Source organism: Dendrobates tinctorius, unplaced genomic scaffold, assembly GCF_039654945.1.
Source record: "Dendrobates tinctorius isolate UK_male_01 unplaced genomic scaffold, ASM3965494v1 ptg000158l, whole genome shotgun sequence".
In the NCBI taxonomy this organism is placed as follows: Eukaryota; Metazoa; Chordata; class Amphibia; order Anura; family Dendrobatidae; genus Dendrobates; species Dendrobates tinctorius.
In genome coordinates, this window is record NW_027361825.1 from 10,602,553 (window position 1) to 10,625,550 (window position 22,998).

At 41.3% G+C, this 22,998-nt stretch overlaps 1 protein-coding gene across 1 annotated transcript; it reads left to right on the forward strand.

The window, feature by feature from the left end:
• Nucleotides 1–16,810: 16,810 nt before the first annotated feature.
• LOC141051823 (uncharacterized) lies at nucleotides 16,811–22,462 on the forward strand. Its single transcript, XM_073548853.1, has 4 exons — nucleotides 16,811–16,883; nucleotides 18,695–21,121; nucleotides 21,210–21,316; nucleotides 22,048–22,462. Exons 1-4 carry the CDS (start codon nucleotides 16,823–16,825, stop codon nucleotides 22,111–22,113), a joined length of 2,661 nt encoding a protein of 886 aa, XP_073404954.1. The 5' UTR covers nucleotides 16,811–16,822; the 3' UTR covers nucleotides 22,114–22,462.
• Nucleotides 22,463–22,998: the final 536 nt, after the last annotated feature.

Consider the following 22,998-nt stretch of genomic DNA (forward strand, 5'->3'; position numbering starts at 1 on the left):
CTGACCAGTGCCCATCCCCTCCCCCTCCCTATCCAGTGGTTATCTCTAGGGATATACAGGACTTATGTTTCCTGCTCAGCAATTGGTATGGAATCAAGTTAGGGACAGTAGGGCAGGTAGGGTTTTATTAGATCTGAATAGGGGTCTCCACGCACCCTTTCCCTAGTGTCTGGGCTTCCTTTCTATCATTCCTTCGTGTAGCACTTAGTCTTCCCACACTGCGTGACAGCTGTGCAGCTCTGCAATTGAGCACCCTTTCCCTAGTGTCTGGCCTTCCTTCCTCTCATCCCTTCGTGTTGCAATTAGCATTCCAACAATGTGTGTGACAGCTGTGCAGCTCTGCAACTGAGCAGTTCCAGCCGCCACCAACATTGGGAACAGCTGATCAGCGGAGGTGCTGGGTGTCGCATGCCTAACAATCAGACATTGATGACTTATTCCAGTTATAGGCCATCAATGTTAAAGTCCAGTACACCTTTAATATAGAGGGGGTCCAACTAATTTCCTTCATTGCTTCCATTTTATTACTACTGTACCTGATGCTGCAGCCTATAAGTTACTCCAATGCGGCCACCAAGGAGCCAAAAAGGTTCTAGTGCCATAAGGTCCAGGGGAGGTGCCAAACAGTACCTCCAGAAAATTGCACATTCACTAAATAAAAAGAACTGCCAACAACATCCTGCCAAAATCAACAACACAAAGGCTCGAGTTTTAACCTTTAAGGGCATCTGAGTGGTAATGCCTTCTTTCCATTTCCAGACCATCAGAAATAGTTAAGTTTTTCCAATTCCCTCCCATCTTCAAAATTTTCTCTGCTCGTTGTTGCTACAAAGAAGCAATCGCCGCAAACAATAGCGCGTCATCGCTCATGACTCACAGGACACTTCATGCACATGTCATATTCCCTGTCACTCCAAACACAGAAATATTTATTCAAGCTCCATAAAGTCAACGCCTTGGCTAATTCCAAGCTTTGCACAAGAGAGATTGCTTCCAAGAGCTGTTTGCACAAGGCTTGGCACTGAGCTATGACGTTGCAAAGATGGAGATATTTAAATGTGTATTGCCATAGTCGAGAAATAGTCCAGATTGTGATCTTTACCTTGGAGAATGTGCAAATATGTACTAAAGCGTCTCAATGACTGTGTGTATAAATGTGGAGATGGAACGCTCTGTCTTGTTAAGCCCACTCCAAAGTCAACGTGAACTAATGTAACGATGGGGAATGGCACTTGAGAGGCTACATGGGAGGGAGGAAAAACTTCAGGAACAGAGATGTTTTGTTACCTAGTAAAACTTCTTATTCACATAAGATGTGAAACATTTCGAGAGCTATTTCTGGAGAAAACCTTATATCATAGACAGTAGGGCATACTCATACAAACCACGTGTAGGGTGTCCAGATTGTGCAACATCTAAAAAGTTCATGCAGTTTTGTTGTTTTGACCTTCAGTGACCAGCTGTGATCTTTGGAGAAAAGCTTTTAAATAAGTGTTTAGTTTTTCTGCCCCACCCCACAGGAAAAATGAAGCAATACAAGCCCATAAAAATCATGGTGGCATCCATGGAATCATGGACAGACTCGATCCCCCAGTGAGAGAGGCACCACTTTTGGCAGTACGTCTCTGCTCTGGCAAATGGATGGAGATCCCGAAAATCTCTTCTATCACTAAAAATGCTTTAAGATAGTATCTGAAGATAAATTTTTTTTAAACAAGATACATAAGACCCTCATACACATTAGAGTAGTGTCACCAAGACTCACCGATATTGAGGGGTTCGGCAGGCGTCGTCTAGTGTGTATCGGGGTGCCAGGAGAGATGTCTAATTTTGGACATTTGATCACATTGTTCTCCCAGAGATAAGCCCCTGGCCAACGTATCAGCCAGTGGCTTTCTCATAGAAAACACAGGAGTTCTTGGCCAAATGAGCACTCCTGTTTATGGGAGCGTCAAATGAGATGGCTGTCAGCCAAACGATGGGCCGAAGTATTGTTCGGTTGACAGCCATCAAAAGTGTATGGCCAGCTTTAAGCTGGCTGTAGACCTTAGACAGATGTCATCCATAAGCTATCTCTCCAGGTTCCCCAATACACATGAACACTCAACACACACAAAAGATAGTCAAACGATCCTGCCAATATCAGTAGGGGCATCCAATCTAAATAAAATGTGTATAGATGCCTTTAGACTCTTCCATCTGGAAAAGAAAAGCTTTCACCTAAGAAGATCTATGGTGAAGATCTATGTCCCGGGACCAATTCTTATCCCAGAATGGTCATGTTGCTCTTCAAGGATTACAGTTGGTTTGGTACCGATCCGATATTCTGTAGATCATTGGCTCAATGATCTCTGTGACATGTGGGAAGATAATTATAGATGGAGTTCCCTTTCAAGCTGTCTTTCCATAGTGTTCAGATTATTGTTTAATAATGTACCCTTTAACAGATGTCATGGTTACAACACTTTTGAGGACATGCAATTTTATCCAATATCTAATGGATATTCCTGATTCACGTGTCTCAGCTGGCTCAGAGGAACAACACTTCTGCTTTCTGTAGCTTCAGGCTTTTCGGTTCAGCAGTACAACTCCCGCATTGTTCTATGTCAAAACTACTTTTCATAAAACTTCTCTCCCTGCCAAATTTTTTAATCCTCTTAACGCTACTTCCTCTGTTCACAGTCCCCACATTTACCCTATACTGTATATACACCAACTTGTCCAAGAAAGCAGAGGAGGCAAAGATACTCATCATAGATGATCCATCATATAAGAGTGGCTCTCACAGCCTAAAAACAATGTATCATCGGAAAATATGTATGTTTTGTAATCAGGGTCTAATTTAGAAAAAAAAATAGTGCTGATCTTTATTTTTTATTAATATCACATTAAAAGGTCAAATATTACAGTTCATAATGACAACTAGAACTGTCACAATAATTATAATGACCGTGGCTCTGTAGCTCACTTTTCAGCTTTGCTATTTAGACTGGTACAAGATGTGTAGAGACATCTCATTGTTATAAAATGGTGGTTGAGATAATGACTGCTCCATTATAAAGGCAGAGTAGTAACATGATACATACAGATAAGGTTCTGTGTGCAGCTCGCCCCTGACTCCCCTCTCACTGGGAGTGAATCCATATGCCATCACTAACCCCCATTCTTTTCATCAGTCTTAAAGGGAACCTGCCACTCCATTCATGGTGCCAACCACAACCTGCATGAATTAGAGATTGGTTGCATGATTGCAGCCAGGTATGTTTTAAAACATAGTTTTAAGATCTGGCCAAGGGCTATAAGGAGAAATGAGCCTAGTCCAGCATTGCCCCAACCAGTTTCTCCTCACTCCAGGTGATTGATGGGTCTTTTCCATGATGTGCACATAAGTAGAGAGAACAGAGAAAAAGAAAGAAAGAAAGAGAGAGGGGAAAGAAAGAACAGAGAGAGAGAAAGAAAGAGGGGAAAGAAAGAGAGAGAGAAAGAAAGAACAGAGAAAGAAAGAAAGAAAGAAAGAAAGAACAGAGAGAGAGAGAAAGGAAGGAAGAACAGAGAGAAAGAAAGAACAGAGAGAGAAAGAGAAAAAGAACAGATAGAGAAAGAGGGGAAAGAAAAAGAACAGAGAGATAAAGGAAGAACAGAGAGAGAGAAGGGAAAGACAGAGAGAAAGAAAGGGGGAAAGAAAGACTAGAGAGCTAAAGAAAGAACAGAGAGTGACAAAGAAAGACGGGAAAGAAAGAAAAGAGAGCGAAAGAGAGAAAGAAAGAAAGAAAGAAAGAAACAAAGAAACAAAGAAACAAAGAAAGAGGGGAAATAAAGAACAGAGAGGGAAATAAAGAGGGGAAAGAAAGTAAGAGAGAGAGAAAGAAAGAGGGGAAAGAAAGAAAACACAGAGAGAGAAAGAAAGAAACAAAGAAAGATCATAGATAGAGAGAAAAAAGAGGGGAATGAAAGAAAGAAAGAAAGAACAGAGAGAGAGAAGAAAGAAAGGAGAGAGAGAGAAAGAAAGAACAGAGCAAGAAAAAAAGAAAGAACAGAGAGAAAGAAAGAACAGGGAGAGAAAGAAACAGAGAAAGAGAAAGAAAGATTCTATAAGGATACTATAGCAGCCCGGCTCCCATTGTAGTGCCCACCTGAGCCTCACGGTACAGTACATATCATGATCCGCTCACATGGCCGGCATCCCCAATTCCAAGGCGATCCCTCTGTCCACGCTGTTGGAGGAAGACACGGTGATGGATTTGAAGTATTCCCTGAAGTGCCTCCATGGTTCCGTCACAATCTCCTCCCAAAATTACCTCATTTCCGGTCAGCTACCAGCACATCACTTCTAGTGAAACGTCACGTGCGAGTTTTAAAGTGCTCCTTGGGGCTCCGCCGTATACTCCTGTGTCCGCAGGAAAAGTAAGCTCCCGACTGAGACAGCGGAGCAGACTCTCAAAATCGGGACTGTCCCGCTGGATCTGGGACGATTAGGAGGTATAAATGCTCCCCATCTTACACCTTGTAAATGCACGGCTCCGCACACCTCATACACACACTATTCCGCTTTGTATGCCTCGTACACATGCGGCTCTGCTCCGTACACCTTGTACACACACAGCCACGCTACGTACACCTCGTATACACATGGCTCCACTCCGTAAACTTTGTACACGTGCGGCTCCGCTTCGTACACACACGGCTCTGCTCCGTACACTTCGCACACACTGGGCTCCGTTTCGTACACCCCATACACACATGGCTCTGCTCCATACACCCCGTAAACAAATGGCTCCGCTCTGTACACTAAGTACACACGCAACTCCGCTCCATACATCTTGTACACACGCGGCTCCGCTCCGTACACCAAGTTCACACGGCTCCGCTCTGTACACCAAGTACACACATGGCTCCGCTACGTACACCAAGTACACACATGGCTCTGCTCCGTACACCTTGTACACACATAGCTTCGCTCAGTACATCTCATACACACACAGCTATGCTCTGTACACTTTGTACACACGGCTCCGCTCCATACACTTCGTACACACAGGGCTCCGCTCTGTACACCTCGTACACACATGGTTCCACACCATATACCTTGTACACACATGGCTCTGCTCCGTACACCTTGTGCACACACATCTCGGCTCTGCTCCATACACACACACGGCTCTGCTCCGCACACTCACCCTGTACACACACAGCTCCGCTCCGTACACCCCGTACACACATGGCTCTGCTCCACTCCGTACACAAACGGCTCCGCTCCATACACCTTGTACACACACGGTTCCACCCCACACACCTCGTACACATGCGGCTCCGCTCTGTACACCTTGGACACACAGCTCCGCTCCGTACACCTTGTATACACATGGCTCTGCTACATCCACCCTGTAAACTCCTCCTGACCCCACACATAAATGTCCCCTCATCCAGCACCATGACAACCAGTCCTGCATACACTGAGGCCACTGATCATGTGACTCCTGACTCCTCCACTCCTGTGACCTCATCACAGGTCCTGTGCGCACAGAACAGCCATTTATGAGCAACTCGAGCAGATGCAAGAGATGAGAATATGTCACCTCCTATCTTCAGGGTCATATCGCTGCCTGAGTCAAAGTGTTCAACTTGTCTAATGGTAGGTGCACCCCTGGTTATACATGCTCTCGGACAGAACCTGTCCAGTGGGCGTGGCCTCATTCTATACACTTGTATGGAGCGAGTCCACCCCTTTTATTGGCCATGCCCACCGGATGGCTGCGTCACTGTGTGGAGGAACCGCTGTATCGTCACAAGGCGGGGGAGCCACCACGTCATCTCCAGGAAGCCGCATCGTCACCAGGCAGGGGAGCCGCCCGTCGTCTCCAGGTGGGAGCTGCCCATCGTCTCCAGGTGGGAGAGCCGCCTGTCGTCACCAGGCTGGAGAGCCGTCCGTCGTTACCAGGCGGGGGAGCCGCCCGTCGTTACCAGGCAGGAGACCCGCCATCGTTACCAGGCGGGGGAGCCGCCCATTGTTACCAGGCAGGAGAGCCGCCTGCCGTTACCAGGCGGGGGAGCCGCACATCGTTACTAGGTGGGAGAGCCGCCCGTCGTTACCAGGCAGGAGAGTCGCCTACCGTTACCAGGCAGGAGAACCGCCCATTGTTACCAGGCGGTGGAGCCGCCCGTCATTACTATGCGGGAGAGCCGCCTCGCTCCATATATAAGGTTTATGACAATAAAAAACAAAATGTTCTGGGAGTTATGAAGTCGATTTCTTATTCGTCAGTTTCATATTCAGCAATTTTTTCATTTCTATTTTTTATAGGTTTATCAACAAAAAAATGAGCTTCCCAATAATAACATACAATGCAGCGAGGTGCCCAGATGTGAATACACTTAAAAACAGCTACAAAAATTATAAAACTGGCACAAAAATGGACATCAAAGTGTGCACCAAAGGGTGTTAATGAAAGAGTTAAATGACTTTGGGCCACTGATTTGACACTAAGAATACATAGATACTGATCCAATGCATCAAACCCAGGTCTCTCCAACCTGGCCCAAATGGGTTCTGGGCATTAGAATTGTTATCAACATGGGCAAATAGAAATTTTGAGAGATTTGAATAAGTAACTGATGTTTTTATGAGGTTAAATGACTTTGGGCCACTGATCTCACTCTTAAAATACACAGATATTGATCCCCCTGTATCAAACCCAGGTCCTTACATCCTGGCCCAAATGGGTTCTGGGCATCAGAATTGACATCAAAGTGGGCAAACAGCCAATTTTCACTGATTTGAATAAGTAAATGATGTTTTTAAGGGGTTAAATGACTTTGGGACACTGATCTCACTCTTAAAATATACAGATATTGATCCCCGCATCAAACCCAGGACCCACCAGCCTGACCCATAAGTAGAGACTGGAAAGTGGATTGGTCGTCGTCAACCAGTGGAATGGTCACCAAGGTCTCCTGGTCTGACCCCCTTAGAGTTTTATCTTTGGGGTCATCTGAAGGCAATTTTCTACGCTGTGAAGATATGAATGTGCAGCATCTGAAACAACAGATACTAGAAGACTGTGTTAGTATTTCTTTTGCGGTGTTGCTATCAGTGTGTCAAGAGTGGGAGAAGAGGGTTGCATTGACAATCCAACACAATGGGCAGCACTTTGAACACATTTTATAAGTGGTCATTAACTTGTAAATAACTCATGAAAGAATAAAGTTACGTTAAAACCACCATTGTTTTTCTTGTGAAATGCTCAATAAGTTTGATGTGTCACATGACCCTCTTCTCATAGGACAAAATAACGCTGGATCCAAAATGGCCAACTTCAAAATGGCCCCTATGGTCACCACCCATCTTGAAAAGTTTACCCACTCCCGGAATTACTCCAAGGAGAGATGCAAACCACGTAACTAAAAAAAATAAGGTTGTGCTATAGTGCTGGAGGTGAGGAAAGGAGAAGTTGGAGGAAGAAAGGTGCATGAAAACTAAAAAAAGGCATAAAAGGGCACTGGCATCAACAGAAAAAGTTGGGCATAGATAATTTGAAGGGCCAACAGGAGCTATGAATTTTCAGCAACCTTTTGCAAGTGATTAGTTTACAGAGCTCAGAAGACCAGACCGATGACCTATGCTTCTGTATACCACAATCTACACACTCTCGTCAGGACATGAACAAATTATTCACTGACGCAAACACAAATAAATAAAGTTGAAACCTTCATTTCACAATTCTACATATCTGGAATAAACCAATTTCCCAACCTTTACCCTACCCAACTGCCTTCACATTTCAATAATCCACATAAAAGACGACATTATATACCAATTTATCATAGTCATATGACCAAAAGAAGTCATAAAAAGGTGAACAATGAAATCAAGCAGAGATCTAAAAAAAAACATTTAAACAAGATTTGTATTGCAAAATTGTACAAACTGTCATTATACAAAAAATTATATTTATCTGCTGAAACGAATATTGAGGGATATCTCGAGGGAATGTAAAGAAAAAGAACAAAATAAATATGTTATTGAAATACTGTGGAAAGAAATTAAAAGAATCAATACTACCCTCCGCAATCCCCTTTAGCTCCCTGGTCCCCGCTGGTCTGTGCATCCTGGTCAAGCCCTGGACATGTAGGAAATAGATGGAGTTGATGGCTGATTGATAAACTGAGGCCTTCGATTAGGCATCTCTGGCTATTTCCATTGTGTCAAGGATAGAACCAGGAAGCAGAGACTAGTACTAGAATGAGATCTATTGAGAATTGGTGAGTGTGAGTACTATTTTTTTATTTTTGTAATTAGTGAAGGGTATTTAAACAATTTATACTTCATGGACATCCCCTTTAATAACACTTACAGTACTGTGTCCTGACTTTTACTCCTTCCTTTCCCATGGTTTTTCTTCCAGGCTTTGACTATTTTTTTGTATTGACCTTTGCCTAGCCTGGCCTACTCCTCTGCATAATCATCATGTCCTCAGCTGACAATAGTGCCAATCGGTGACTACTTAGGAGGCTGCAACCTGCAGTATTGACCTGGAAAGGTTGAGGATGAAGAACTGGAGGACCCCTCAGACTCCATACCTTTCTTCTACAGTGCTGTACAAGTTGCATAACTAGAGGTCCTATCATTACAGAACATCATAACCACAGGGTTAAATCATGGCTGGACTTTTACTTCATTCTCATTTCTTATAAACACCTCAATATACTCACTGATACCCAGCGTAGACTTCCAGGGAATCTTCCATTCTGCACCCACAATTTTGCCCAGTCAAAGCTCCATGTTGGAGCCTCCTAAGAAATCACCAATGATTGGCACCATTATCTGGTGAGGACGTGATGATAATACAGATGAGTAGTTTGAGAGAGTTGGTTAAAGACAGGACAAGAAACCAGGGGAAAACCTAAAGTCAGAAAACGGAGCCAAGATAGATCAGTATCTTGGCTCTATTTTCTATTTTTAGACTTTCTCCTGGTTTCTCTTCCTGTCTTTTACCAACTCTCTCAAACTACTCATCTGTATTATCATCACGTCCTCACCAGATAATGGTGCCAATCATTGGTGATTTCTTAGGAGGCTCCAACATGGAGCTTTGACTGGGCAAAATTGTGGGTGACAATGCTAAATAAGTTGACAGTTTGACAGTGCTAAATAAGTTGCAGAACTAGAGGTCTAATCCTTGGCTGAACATCGTAACTGCAAGATTACATCATGCCTGGACCTTTACTCCAACCTCATTCCTGATTTACACCTCATTGTACTCCCTTATAGTGGTCTTGACTACATCTTCTGACTTTAAGATTTTCCCTGGTTTTTCTTCCTGGCTTTGACCAATTTATTAATATTGACTCGATTCTATCCTGAACTTTTCATCTACAGTGGATATGGAAAGTATTCAGACCACTTTAAATTTTTCACTCTTTGTTTCATTGCATCCATTTAGTAAATTCAAAAAAGTTCATTTTTTTCTTATTAATGTACACTCTGCACCCCATCTTGACTGAAAAAAAACATAAATGTAGAAATTTTTGCAAGTTTATTAACAGTGAAACATAGTGGTGGCAGCATCATGCTATGGGGGTGGTTTTCAGCTGCAGGGATGACTGGTTGCAATTGAAGGAAACATGAATGTGGCCAAGTACAGAGATATCCTGGATGAAAACCTCTTCCAGAGTCCTCTGGACCTTAGACTTGGCCGAAGGTTCACCTTCCATCAAGACAATGACCCTAAGCACACAGAATAACAAAAGAGTGGCTTCAGAACAACTCTGTGACCATTCTTGACTGGCCCAGCCACAGCCCTGACCTAAACCTAATTGGGCATCTCTGGAGAGACCTGAAAATGGCTGTCCACCAACGTTCACCATCTAACCTTATGGAACTGGAGAGGATCTCCAAGGAAGAATGGCCGAGGATCCCCAAATCCTTGTGTGAAAAACTTGTTGCATCATTCCCAAGAAGACTCATGGCTGTACTAGCTCAAAAGGGTGCTTCTACTCAATACTGAGCAAAGTGTCTGAATACTTATGACCATCTGATATTTCAGTTTTTCTTTTTTAATAAATTTGCAAAAATTTCTACATTTCTGTTTTTTTTTCGGTCAAGATGGGGTGCAGAGTGTACATTAATGAGACAAAATAAATAAAATTTTCGAATTTACCAAATGGCTGCAATGAAACAAAGAGTGAAAAATGTAAAGGGGTCTGAATACTTTCCGTATCCACTGTAGATTGTCATCACGTCCTCGCCTTATAATGGTGCCAATTGGGGATACTTAGGCGGCTCCAACATGGAGCTTTGACTGGGAAAGGTTGTAGGTGGAGAATTGAAACATCCCTTGGAGTCTGAACCCAGGTTTAACAAGTTGCAGAACTACAGATCCCTCCTTTGGTGAGCATTATAATGATAGGATTATTTCATGGCTGGACTTTGTCTTTATCATTAGGTTCTCTCCTGAATTTCCTGCTTCTTCTACTGGTCCTTTTTTATCAAATCTTTGATTTTATTTCTCACTTATCTCCATGTTTGTGCCATCCACATCCATTCCTGTTCTTCAGGAACCCATCTGTCCTGACTCATAATGTTGGGCTGCAGTTGGACTTGCTCTCCAATTTCTCGCAATCAATTCGCTTGGTGATAACCCCTTCTCTCCAAGCCTTATCCATAGAGGGTATATTTTATTATGTCTTTACTTGCTTTCTTATCCTACGAAACACCCATGACCTCTTCCTTACACATGACACATAGTCGAAAGCACTTGCTCTGCATCTTAGTAAATCCCTTGCAGACGTCTGTACCACCCTCGCGTGGGATCCTACAGGGGTGAGATTGGCTCCACTCCACCAAGCTGATGCATCATTGGTGTCATTAGTGGATTATTATATTGTTTTACATGGAAACATCTCCAAGAGACGGACACCCGAACCCTACAGTAGTAGAGACTTCAATCACAAATGTATAACAGAAAATATCCTAAATCCTATATGGCTACAGAAGTTGTATTCTTGGTGATCACATCGGGGAGCCACGGAGGTTTTCAAATTATTTGTTTGATAAGGCGAGAAAAACAGAAAGTTTTCTTTTATTAATTACTCAAGAATAGAAACTAGTTCACTATATGTACCGTACAGATGTTACATCCTACACAGCACAGATCTATCCATCTACAGACCTCATAAATATCTGTTTGACATTTATTAACATTTTTAACATCTATTTTCCCCACTTCTTTCCTACAGCTGTTGGGCGGGTACATTTTGGAGAACTATTTAGTTTGAGACATGATTTAAGAATAAGGATATGGCACTGAAACATTTAGAATACTCCAGAGAATTATCTATCTATATCTATCTTACATCTTTCAATATATATTTTTTATCTATTTTTCTATCTTTCATACAATATAGGGACAAAAGTATGTGTCCCCTTTGCATTCCACCTCCAGGAGTTTTTCTGATCTCCCATGCCACATCCAGAGTTGAGTTCACAATCTCTAGTATAGCATGGGGTTGAGGTCCGGGCTCTGTGCGACCACTCATGTCCCCCTCCCCATGTCTGTATGGAACTTGTGCATTGGACACAGTCATGGGGAGAGCGAAAAGGGTCTTCCCCAAACTGTTCCCACAAAGCTGAAGCTACAATTGTCCACAATGTCTTGTGCTGAATAATTAAAATTTCCCATCACTGTAGCTAAGAGGCCGAGGTCTACCCCTGATAACAGCCCATAGTGTTATCCTCCTCCACCATCTGTGCAGGGGGCACCATGCAGTCACTGGGTAATGCCCTCCTGGAATCACCACATTCAGACTCCTCCATTAGACACAGATAGAGAAGTGAAATCCGATCTGCACAAAACACATCAGCTCCAGAGTCCAGAAGTGGCGGCTTTACACCACTCCATCTGACGCTCGATATTGTGCTTGGTGATGTACGGCTGCATGCAGCTACTCGAACATGAAGCTGCCGGAAGAGGTCTGGGTTTAGCCCTCGCCCCCCCATCTGTAACGCTACTCAGTCTTTATTTTGTGGCTGAGTTGCTGCAGTTCATTCCACTTCTCAATAATATCACTCACAGGTGATGGAGGAAGATGAAGGAGGGAAGGAATGTCATGGACGGACATGTTATCCCGGTGGCTCTTATTATAGGACTATGCTGGTATGAGTGAGCTCTGCACCTCCGGCCGTTCTGTCACATGGGCAATGGAGCTGAATGAAAAGCTGTATTTCTGTGATTGAGTTGTGTGCTCTATACTTTTCTCCACATAGTTTATCTATTTATATTCAAATCAAAGACTGCAGCAGGATGTCTGCAAACACTGAATACATGAGATGTTACATTACTGCTATATAGACCATAATTGAGGTTCTTACTGCACAAACTGGCCAATATATCTATTTATCTCATATCTATTTTTTCTTTTTATTGTCTATTTTTATTTTTCTAACCATCTGTTCCGCTTTGCTACTTATTTTTTCCTATTTGTCTATCTATCTAACTATCCATCTATTATCTATCTATTATCTATCATCTATCTTTTCTATCCATCTATTATCTTTCTATTTATTGATATATTATCTATTTATCAGTAGAGTTGAGCGATACCATCCGATACTTCAAAGTATCGTATCGGATGGTATCGGCCGATCTTTAAAAAAAGTATCGGTATCGCCGATTCCGATACCGGAAGTCCCATTCAAGTCTATGGGACTTCCGGTATCGGAATAAGAAAAACCCTTTCCTGCCCATGTACAGCCTCTCTGGGGTCTGTACGGGCCTTTCGGGGGGCTGTGCCGGCCTGCCAGGGGGTCTGTGCAGGCTCCGGTGGTCTGTGCCGGCCTGCCGGTGGTCTGTGCAGGCTCCGGGGGGCTGTGCCGGCCTGCCGGGGGGCTGTGCCGGCCTGCCGGGGGGCTGTGCCGGCCTGCCGGTGGTCTGTGCAGGCTCCGGGGGTCTGTGCAGGCATCGTCCGATGGGACTACAAGTCCCATCTGGCGATGCCTGCTACCATGACAGTGATTGACACATTAGCCAATGATGGGACAGTAGTAGTCCCATCATCCGGCTAATGTGTTAAATGTAAAAAAAAAAAAAAAAAAAAAATTACATGCTACATTCATACTACATACTACATACATGCTACATTCATACTACATACTACATACATGCTACATTCATACTACATGCAACATACATACTACATATATACTACATGCATGCTACATATATACTACATGCATGCTACATACATACTACATGATACATACTACATATATACTACATGCATGCTACATACATACTACATATATACTACATGCATGCTACATACATACTACATGCTACATGCATGCTACATACATACTACATGCTACATGCATGCTACATACATACTACATACATGCTACATATATACTACATACATACTACATATATACTACATGCATGCTACATATATACTACATGCATGCTACATACATACTACATATATACTACATGCATGCTACATACATACTACATGCTACATGCATGCTACATATATACTACATACATGCTACATATATACTACATACATACTACATATATACTACATGCATGCTACATACATACTACATATATACTACATGCATGCTACATACATACTACATGCTACATGCATGCTACATACATACTACATACATGCTACATATATACTACATACATACTACATATATACTACATACATACCACATACATACTACATGCATGCTACATATATACTACATGCATGCTACATACATACTACATATATACTACATGCATGCTACATACATACTACATGCTACATGCATGCTACATACATACTACATGCTACATACATACCACATATATACTACATACATACAATACATTCATACAATACATACATAGACATACAGTACATATAACATAGAGTAACATACTTACCAATACTTGTCACATTGTTCCCCGAAGCCATTGTCGTCTACGGAATAAATATTAACATAACAAACCACAAAAATACTCACCCACGATCCGAAGCAGTCCACGAGTGTGTCCCACGACGATCTTGGGTAGAGAACTGCAGCATCAGCTGATGCTGCCGTTCTCTACGGGCTGCAGGAATCCAATGACGGAAGGTAGGTATCCTTCCGCACTGTATTCCTCCGCCACTTAAAAAAAAAAAAAGTCCCTAGTCTCACTTTATGCCATTGCTGTGTGGGAATTTCCCACACAGCAATGGCATAAAGTGAGACTAGGGACTTTTTTTTTTTTAAGTGGCGGAGGAATACAGTGCGGAAGGATACCTACCTTCCGTCATTGGATTCCTGCAGCCCGTAGAGAACGGCAGCATCATCTGATGCTGCAGTTCTCTACCCAAGATCGTCGTGGGACACACTCGTGGACTGCTTCGGATCGTGGGTGAGTATTTTTGTGGTTTGTTATGTTAATATTTATTCCGGAAAGACAATGGCTTCGGGGAACAATGTGACAAGTATTGGTAAGTATGTTACTCTATGTTATATGTACTGTATGTCTATGTATGTATTGTATGAATGTATTGTATGTATGTAGTATATATGTGGTATGTATGTAGCATGTAGTATGTATGTAGTATGTATGTAGCATGCATGTAGCATGTAGTATGTATGTAGCATGCATGTAGTATATATGTAGTATGTATGTAGCATGCATGTAGTATATATGTAGCATGTATGTAGTATGTATGTGGTATGTATGTAGCATGTAGTATATATGTAGCATGCATGTAGTATATATGTAGTATGTATGTAGTATGTATGTAGCATGTATGTAGTATATATGTAGTATGTATGTAGTATATATGTAGCATGTATGTAGTATATATGTAGTATGTATGTAGTATATATGTAGCATGCATGTAGTATATATGTAGTATGTATGTAGTATATATGTAGCATGCATGTAGTATATATGTAGTATGTATGTAGTATATATGTAGCATGTATGTAGTATGTATGTAGCATGCATGTAGCATGTAGTATGTATGTAGCATGCATGTAGTATATATGTAGTATGTATGTAGTATGTATGTAGCATGTATGTAGTATATATGTAGTATGTATGTAGTATATATGTAGCATGTATGTAGTATATATGTAGTATGTATGTAGTATATATGTAGCATGCATGTAGTATATATGTAGTATGTATGTAGTATATATGTAGCATGCATGTAGTATATATGTAGTATGTATGTAGTATATATGTAGCATGTATGTAGTATGTATGTAGCATGCATGTAGCATGTAGTATGTATGTAGCATGCATGTAGTATATATGTAGTATGTATGTAGCATGCATGTAGTATATATGTAGCATGCATGTAGTATGTATGTGGTATGTATGTAGCATGTAGTATATATGTAGCATGCATGTAGTATGTATGTAGTATGTATGTAGTATGTATGTAGCATGCAGTATGTATGTAGTATGTATGTAGTATGTATGTAGTATATATGTAGTATGTATGTAGCATGCATGTAGTATGTATGTAGTATGTATGTAGTATGTATGTAGTATGTATGTAGCATGTAGTATGTATGTAGTATTTTTTTTTTTTTTTTTTTTTTTTTTAACATTTAACACATTAGCCGGATGATGGGACTACTACTGTCCCATCATTGGCTAATGTGTCAATCACTGTCATGGTAGCAGGCATCGCCCGATGGGACTTGTAGTCCCATCGGACGATGCTTGCACAGACCCCCGGACATCAGCACAGCCCCCCGGCAGGCCGGCACAGCCCCCCGGCAGGCCGGTACAGACCCCCACAGGGTGCACAGCCCCCCGGCAGGCCGGCACAGCCCCCCGGCAGGCCGGCAGAGACCCCGGGCAGTCCACACAGCCCCCCGGCAGGCCGGCACAGCCCCCCGGCAGGCCGGCAGAGACCCCCGGAAGGCCCGAAATGACGGCGCATCATGATGCGCACACACCGCGCATCATGATGACGTCAGGCCGTCAATCAACTGAACTTCCGATTCCGATGCCGAATTCCGATATTGAAAAAATATCGGAAGTCGGTATCGGAATTCCGATACAGCAAGTATCGGCCGATACCCGATACTTGCGGTATCGGAATGCTCAACACTATTTATCAGCTATCTATTATCTACCTATTATCTATCTATCTATCTGTCAATTATCTATTATCTATCTTCCGCTTTATTGCGTTCTTTCTTGATTTTTTCTTTTTTTCTTTCTTTTTTCTTTTTCTTTCACTTTTTTCATTTCTCGGTCTTTCTATTTTTTCACCTTCTTTATTTCTTTCTTTTGTTTCTTTAATTCTTTCTCCTTTCTTTTTTTCTTTCTGTTTGTTTTTTTCTTTCCCTTCCTTCTCTTTCTTTCACCATTTCTTTCACTTTCTTTTTATCTTTCACCTTCTTTCTTTCTATCTCTTTCTTTCTACTTTCTTTCTACTTCTTTCTTTCTCTTTCTAACATTCTTTCCTACGTAAGCATCTATCACTTTCACAACCTCTCATGTATGAAATACATAACGTTTTAGTAATGAGTTATCTCCATGTATATAAACAGTTACACCCATCTCTATAGATAAGGACTCTCTTATTCATGGTTGGAGAGATCACTTTGGTGGTGGCACTCCCTGTTTTCCCTTCACCTTTTTTAGATGAGAGGTATCAGTACAGTTTACAAAAGAGATGCCTCATCCTGAGAATAGTCGTGATGTCAAAATTAAGTCATCGCCCCACCCATGGCTTTAATCCTGGCATATAAAACTGTATTCAGGGGCTGCGAAATCATTATATTAAGATAATTTGAACTGCAAGAGCTGCCATGAAATCCCCAGGACTGCACGCTGCCCCCCCGGCACTGCTGCTGCTGCTCCTCTTAGCAGGTAAGAAAATCTGCCATATTGTAATGTGTGTCTCTTAGGAGTATAGTAGGAGTATATAGGAGGAGTAGAGTAGCAGTATGTAAGAGAATATAAGAATAATGTAGCAATATAAAGGAATATATTAGGAACGTATAGCAGTATATAGGAGTATAGTAGCAGTATATAGGAGAATATAGCTGCAGGCCATGAGGTCTGTGAATACAGGATTATAAACCTTTACCTAGATCAGTGGTTCCCAAACTCCAGTCCTCGCGGACCCCAACAGGTCATGTTCTTAGGATTTCCATAGTGTTACACATGTGAGAGAATTCCTGATGCCTTGACGATACTTCCATCACCTGTGAAATACTAAGGAAATCCTGAAAACATGACATGTTGGAGGCCGTGAGGACTGGAGTTTGGGAAACACTGATCTAGATGAATGGAATATAAGTGTAAGGTTCAAGACAGCGGAGAAAATGCGGGACCATAAAGCTTTTATAATTTCCATTAGTCTTGTATGTAGCTTAGTGTAAAGAACAAGGAGTCCCCAAATTTAAGTGAATGGAATTAACCTTGGTGACAACACCAAAATGTGATTTTTTTCTTGAGAGTAAAGTAGGTAAGGTCAGAACAATCAGATCTCGTTAAGGATGACGACAAGAAAAAAATGACTTTATGAAAGGATAAAAATATGTTTTTGGTCTTATATAAGGGTGAAAATGTGGCACTGATGTTACAAAGGATAGAAATATCACATTGCCCTTATATAAGGGTGAGAATATGGCATTGACCTTACATAAGGGTGGGAATGTGGCATTGTCCTTATATGGGGTGAGAATGTGGCATTGGCCTTATATAAGGTTGAGAATATGGCACTGACCTTATATAAGGGTCAGAATGTGGCAGCGTCCTAATATAAGGATGAGCATATGGCATTGACATTATAAGAGGGTAAGAATATGGCACTGACCTTATATAAGTGTGAAAACATGGCATTGATCTTATATAAGAGTGAGAATGTGGCATTGACCTTATATAAGGGTGAGAATATGGCAGTGACCTTATATAAAGGTGAGAATATGGCATTGACCTTATATAAGGGTGAGAATATGGTGCTGACCTTATATAAGAGTGAGAATGTGGCTTTGACCTTACATAAGGGTGAAAATGAGGAATTGACCTTATATAAGGGTGAGAATGTGGCAATGTCCTTATATAAGGGTGAGAATATGGCATTGACTTCATATAAGGGTGAAATTCTGGCATTGACCTTATAAAAGAGTGGCAATGTCACCTGAACCGAATAAATTAGTAAAAATATGATAGTGACCTTATATAAGGGTGAGAATGTGAGATTGGTTCTGTGGAGGACATTGAACTTGCACTATTATAGGGTTGCATATACAGCATTAATATTACGAGAGGAAGAATAAAAGACAAGTAGCTTCTTAGGCTGCATGACCTGATCGTACCTGCAAACTCAGTAGTGCCAATCGGCCCATATACGGGAAACATACGAGATTCTGTAATTAACTATATTTTTGAACGAATGTTTCCACAACGTGTCCTAGATAGAGATCTGTCCTTTTGCCTCCATAGGATCACATTATGGACCTACTATCATACAGTAGGTGGGAGAGTTGGGTTTGGTGTCATCAGAATTTGTGCTGTGGGAATATATTATCGGACAAGGTATAATATGGTATAAGACACTAAAGGGATGTTCTGTTTTAAAAAAAACTTGTGTATTTCGTGGTTTACATCAATGGGTACCACTTATATTGTCTGCACACATAGGTCGGTGTCTCACACTCTGTCACTTTTTACAGGGCAGAATACTGAAGCCCAGTCACTAGGATCCCTGATCAGCACTATCAGCAGCATATTATTTCCTCGTACTACTGACGCTCCGGAAACTATAATAACCAGTACTCAACCTGAAGAGGCAACAACAGATTACTACTTCACGGAAACTACTCTAATCTTTGATGAAACCAGCAGTCAACCAGAAGTGACCACACATGTAAATACTCTGCTGTCTAGTGGAACCAATAGTCAACCAGAAGGGACAACGAAGACATCTGTTTCCATTACCAAGACCAATGGTCAACCACTAGAGTCCACTTCTAGGAGTTCTATTTCCTTTACTGAAACCAGCTTAAAACCAGAAGAAAATGCAACTATACCATTATCAACAGAAAGCAAAACTGAATCAGATGGGATGTTGCATACAGGAACATCTTCTGGAACAGAAAGTAGTAGTAAAACAATACCAACCATTAGCATATCAGACAGCACCAGGACATCTCAGGAACCCACAACTGCAAGTACAAAGCTCACCACCACATCAACCTATACACAATCAACAAGTACTCAGCCAGCACTGCCCACTACCTATTCATCATCAAGCACAATATCTTCCAGAACCACTTCTCCAATCCTTACAAGCATGGTGACTAATAACCCAGCTCCTAATAGCGATCCATCTATGTCATCAGCACCTAGTACAATGACAAACTTACCCTACCACACAAGCATGCAAACAACCATAACTAAAACTGATTCAAAATCAATTATGACGATCACTGCCTCTTCTAATATAGCACCATCAACAATAAATACCACTAATCCATCTACGACAACTACTTCAAACGAAACCTCAACTACTCCAGTTGTCACATCAAGGATCGACCATAACAGTGCCGATCCACCATCAACAAATCAACCTATAGTAAGTAATAGTACAACTATGTCTTCTGGTACATCACCACCATTCCTAACATCAACTAATAATATAGAGACATTTTCCAGTACATCAACATCATCTACTATAATGAAGTCATCTACTCAAGTAGGAGAAACTAGTACTCAGTCAGTATCATACAACAACCTAAACATTAGCACAGCAACCAGTAGCCCTCTTGCTCCTAACATTACTAATGCACAAACTATGGTTTCCAGTGTTCCTCTGATAACTACCAATGTCTCACCAACATCAACCACTTCCCAATTGGGATCAACCTTGAGTCAACCATCCTCTCGAAACAACTTAGATACATCTCCTGTTACATCAGCACCTAGTATAATCCAGGAATCTTCAAGTGTTGTCACACCAAGTTCAACAACTGATAAGATCACACAATCAAGTACATGGGATTCAACCAAAGACATCATGACGACTTCTTCTTTCAATGGTAACCAATCAAGGACTGATAGCACAACAGAATTTCCTAGCACCAATCATCATACTACCCTGATTAATTCATCAACAATTTCAAGTTTATCTCCTGAAAATAAAAGCAGCTTCACCACATCTTCTGAAAATGATTCCAGCAAACCACCTACCAATACTAACATCACAACAACACCATCCAATAGTGGTATGACAATCCAGGAAGTTGTGAGTGACACAGTGACAACTTCAAACCCAACAGCATCCAATATTACCACAATCAACATCTATGATGTTACCAAGAATAATGCATCATCTAGTTCTTCGACAACAACAACAAGTCCAGTGTCTTCTTTTGCTAATGTTACAGGTGCTTCAGGTATGTCTTCTTCTGTAACAACTACCTCTCCTACTACTTTGACCAATATAACCTCATCTTCTAATCCTATGAGTATCATGACAACCCCAAACAGGAGCACAGTAGCATCTTCAAGTAATAATGCCAGTACAACATTATTGGACTTGGGAAGCTCTACACACTCGTCAACTCCACCTGCAGCCACTGATATGGTAACTTCATCCAAAAATGGAACCAGTAGTCAGCCAGTATCCACCAGTAGCATCACGCCGGCCTCCAGCCGATCTACTGTTACGAGCAGTCCCTCATCTGACATAACTAAAACTGCTTCACCTTCCATTTCATTAACACTTGATATTACAAAGGTTTCTTCTAGCGAAACCTCAATTGTCCATTCAACTTCACCAAGCAGCACAACACCTTCAGACACTGGTGTTTTCAGCAGCTCAACCGTTACCGTAAATACTTCACCTATCTCATCAGTGTCAACATCATCACAAAGAACCACAATCAACTTGACAAATAACTCAATGGTTCCAATCAGCAGCACATCCATGTCTTTCAACAGCCAGACATCTTCCACTGCATCTTCTAATTCCACCATTATTGGCTTGACCACGGATACAAAGCCTTCTTCAACATCAGTCACCAACTCCGATTCTTCTTCGCCAGTGACCCACCCCCCCTCAATCACCGAAATCCAAAGCACGCAAGGCCAGAATTCAGGTAAATGAATAGATTATAAAAACATAAATGTGATTTAGAATGAAAATAGATGAGTGTGAGCTAATCCACAACTTGATTCTTCTTTCAGTGACTACAACCGATGGCTCTACCAAGTTCTTGGCTCCTTGGAAAATTATTCTCATCTCTTTGGCTGTTGGCATTGGAACTTTTGCTGTTGTTGGAGCAACATTATTGGTAAGTCTTTCTCTGACTAAACACCAATAGGCAAAAAGGGCAAATGGGAAGATTGCTTTACTGAAAATGGTAAATTCTCAGGGATCGTTGAAGGGGTCAAATTCAGTGTTTGGAACTGCTATTACTAAGGCTGGGTTCATAGGGGCATATTTCAAGGTCCCTATACGGATCGCAAGTCTCCTGATCCAAGCTTACAGCCTCACATATGTCTGAGGCTGTACTTTTGGCCGGGAGACTCAAGATCAGTCTGGTCATTGTGGTCCATATAAGGACCATGAAATACACTTGTCTGAACTTGGCCTAATTCTGCTTCACAGAGGGGAATGATTGTGATTTCAATGACCATGCATGAACAGGTATAGCTGCAATTATTTCACCCTGTGGTTACTACCTTCCCCTGGAGAACTTCTCCTTTATCCTTATTGAACCAGACCTTTAACAATTCAGATCTCCGTTCATTTTGAGGAACCACTAAACTCATCAACACTTGAACAGATGCAGATGAAACCCAATATATACAGATTAGACCAGCATTAATATTCCACAAATTTTGTGACAGACTCCAGTTTCTCACGATATTAGGTATTAGGTTTTTTTCAGCTGTTTTCTTAAAGCTGGTCAGTACATATTTGCCTCTGATTCACTAAGATGACCATAATATTGATTTCATTGTATGCTACCTAATTAATATTATTAAAAAGACAAAACTAACTTTTTCATTTATTTTACAGGCAATATACCATATCCAAAGACTTAAAGGAATGAACCGCTATGTTGTTTCCCGCACTTTTATTTAAGTTTCTGAATTGAATACCTCAAATCAACAGTATTATATCCATGGCGTTTTGGGATATACTGCCACTACTGGACAGTGAGAGTACTGCATCATGTCATAGATGACTGCTACTGATTTTTTGGAATCACGTATTATGTATTTATTTAGGAGATTACTCAGCAATACTGGTGCCCTATGGCCACTGTGTGTGTTATAGATGTTCCGCAATATAGAAGGCAGTGTGAGGGTGACATCCAGTGGATAATGTGTCTACTACATATGTTACATTTTGCCATTTTTTTTTCTTATAATCGGACCAGGTGATATGATGAAAGCATTTTTGCTGATCTGATAACCGAAGTGATGCAGCATTGCTGGTCAGTGCTAATGTTTGAAATATTATGTAAGATTTTGTAATAATTGTATTAAATAATTTATTTTTTTAATCTGCATCCTAAAGTTACGATGTGCAGTTTTTTGCTATGTAGTTGGAAATGTTCTGACGATTAAAGAAACCAAAAACCAACGCGGAATATGTGTCAGTCATTACACCAGATAGTTAAATGTTTCTATGATTTGTAGGCAATGTGTGTCCTTTAAGGGAATGTCAGTTGTCAATAGTTATTAGATAGGTATTCTGTTGTGTTTGCCAACATTTCAGCTTATTTGTGCCCCATAAATAGTGTCAGCCAGAGAGTACACCAAAGACAGCGGCAGTCAGAGTATGCCCCCTAAATATTGTCAGCCAGAGAGTGCTTTAAAGATAATGGCAGCCAGGGAGTGCCCCAAAAAATATGGCAGCCAGAATAACTTATTAACAATATAACAATGCCAGATGGAGAGTATGTCAAAGACAATGGCAGTCAGAGTGTTCTCCATAAATAGTGTCAGCCAGAGAGTACACCAA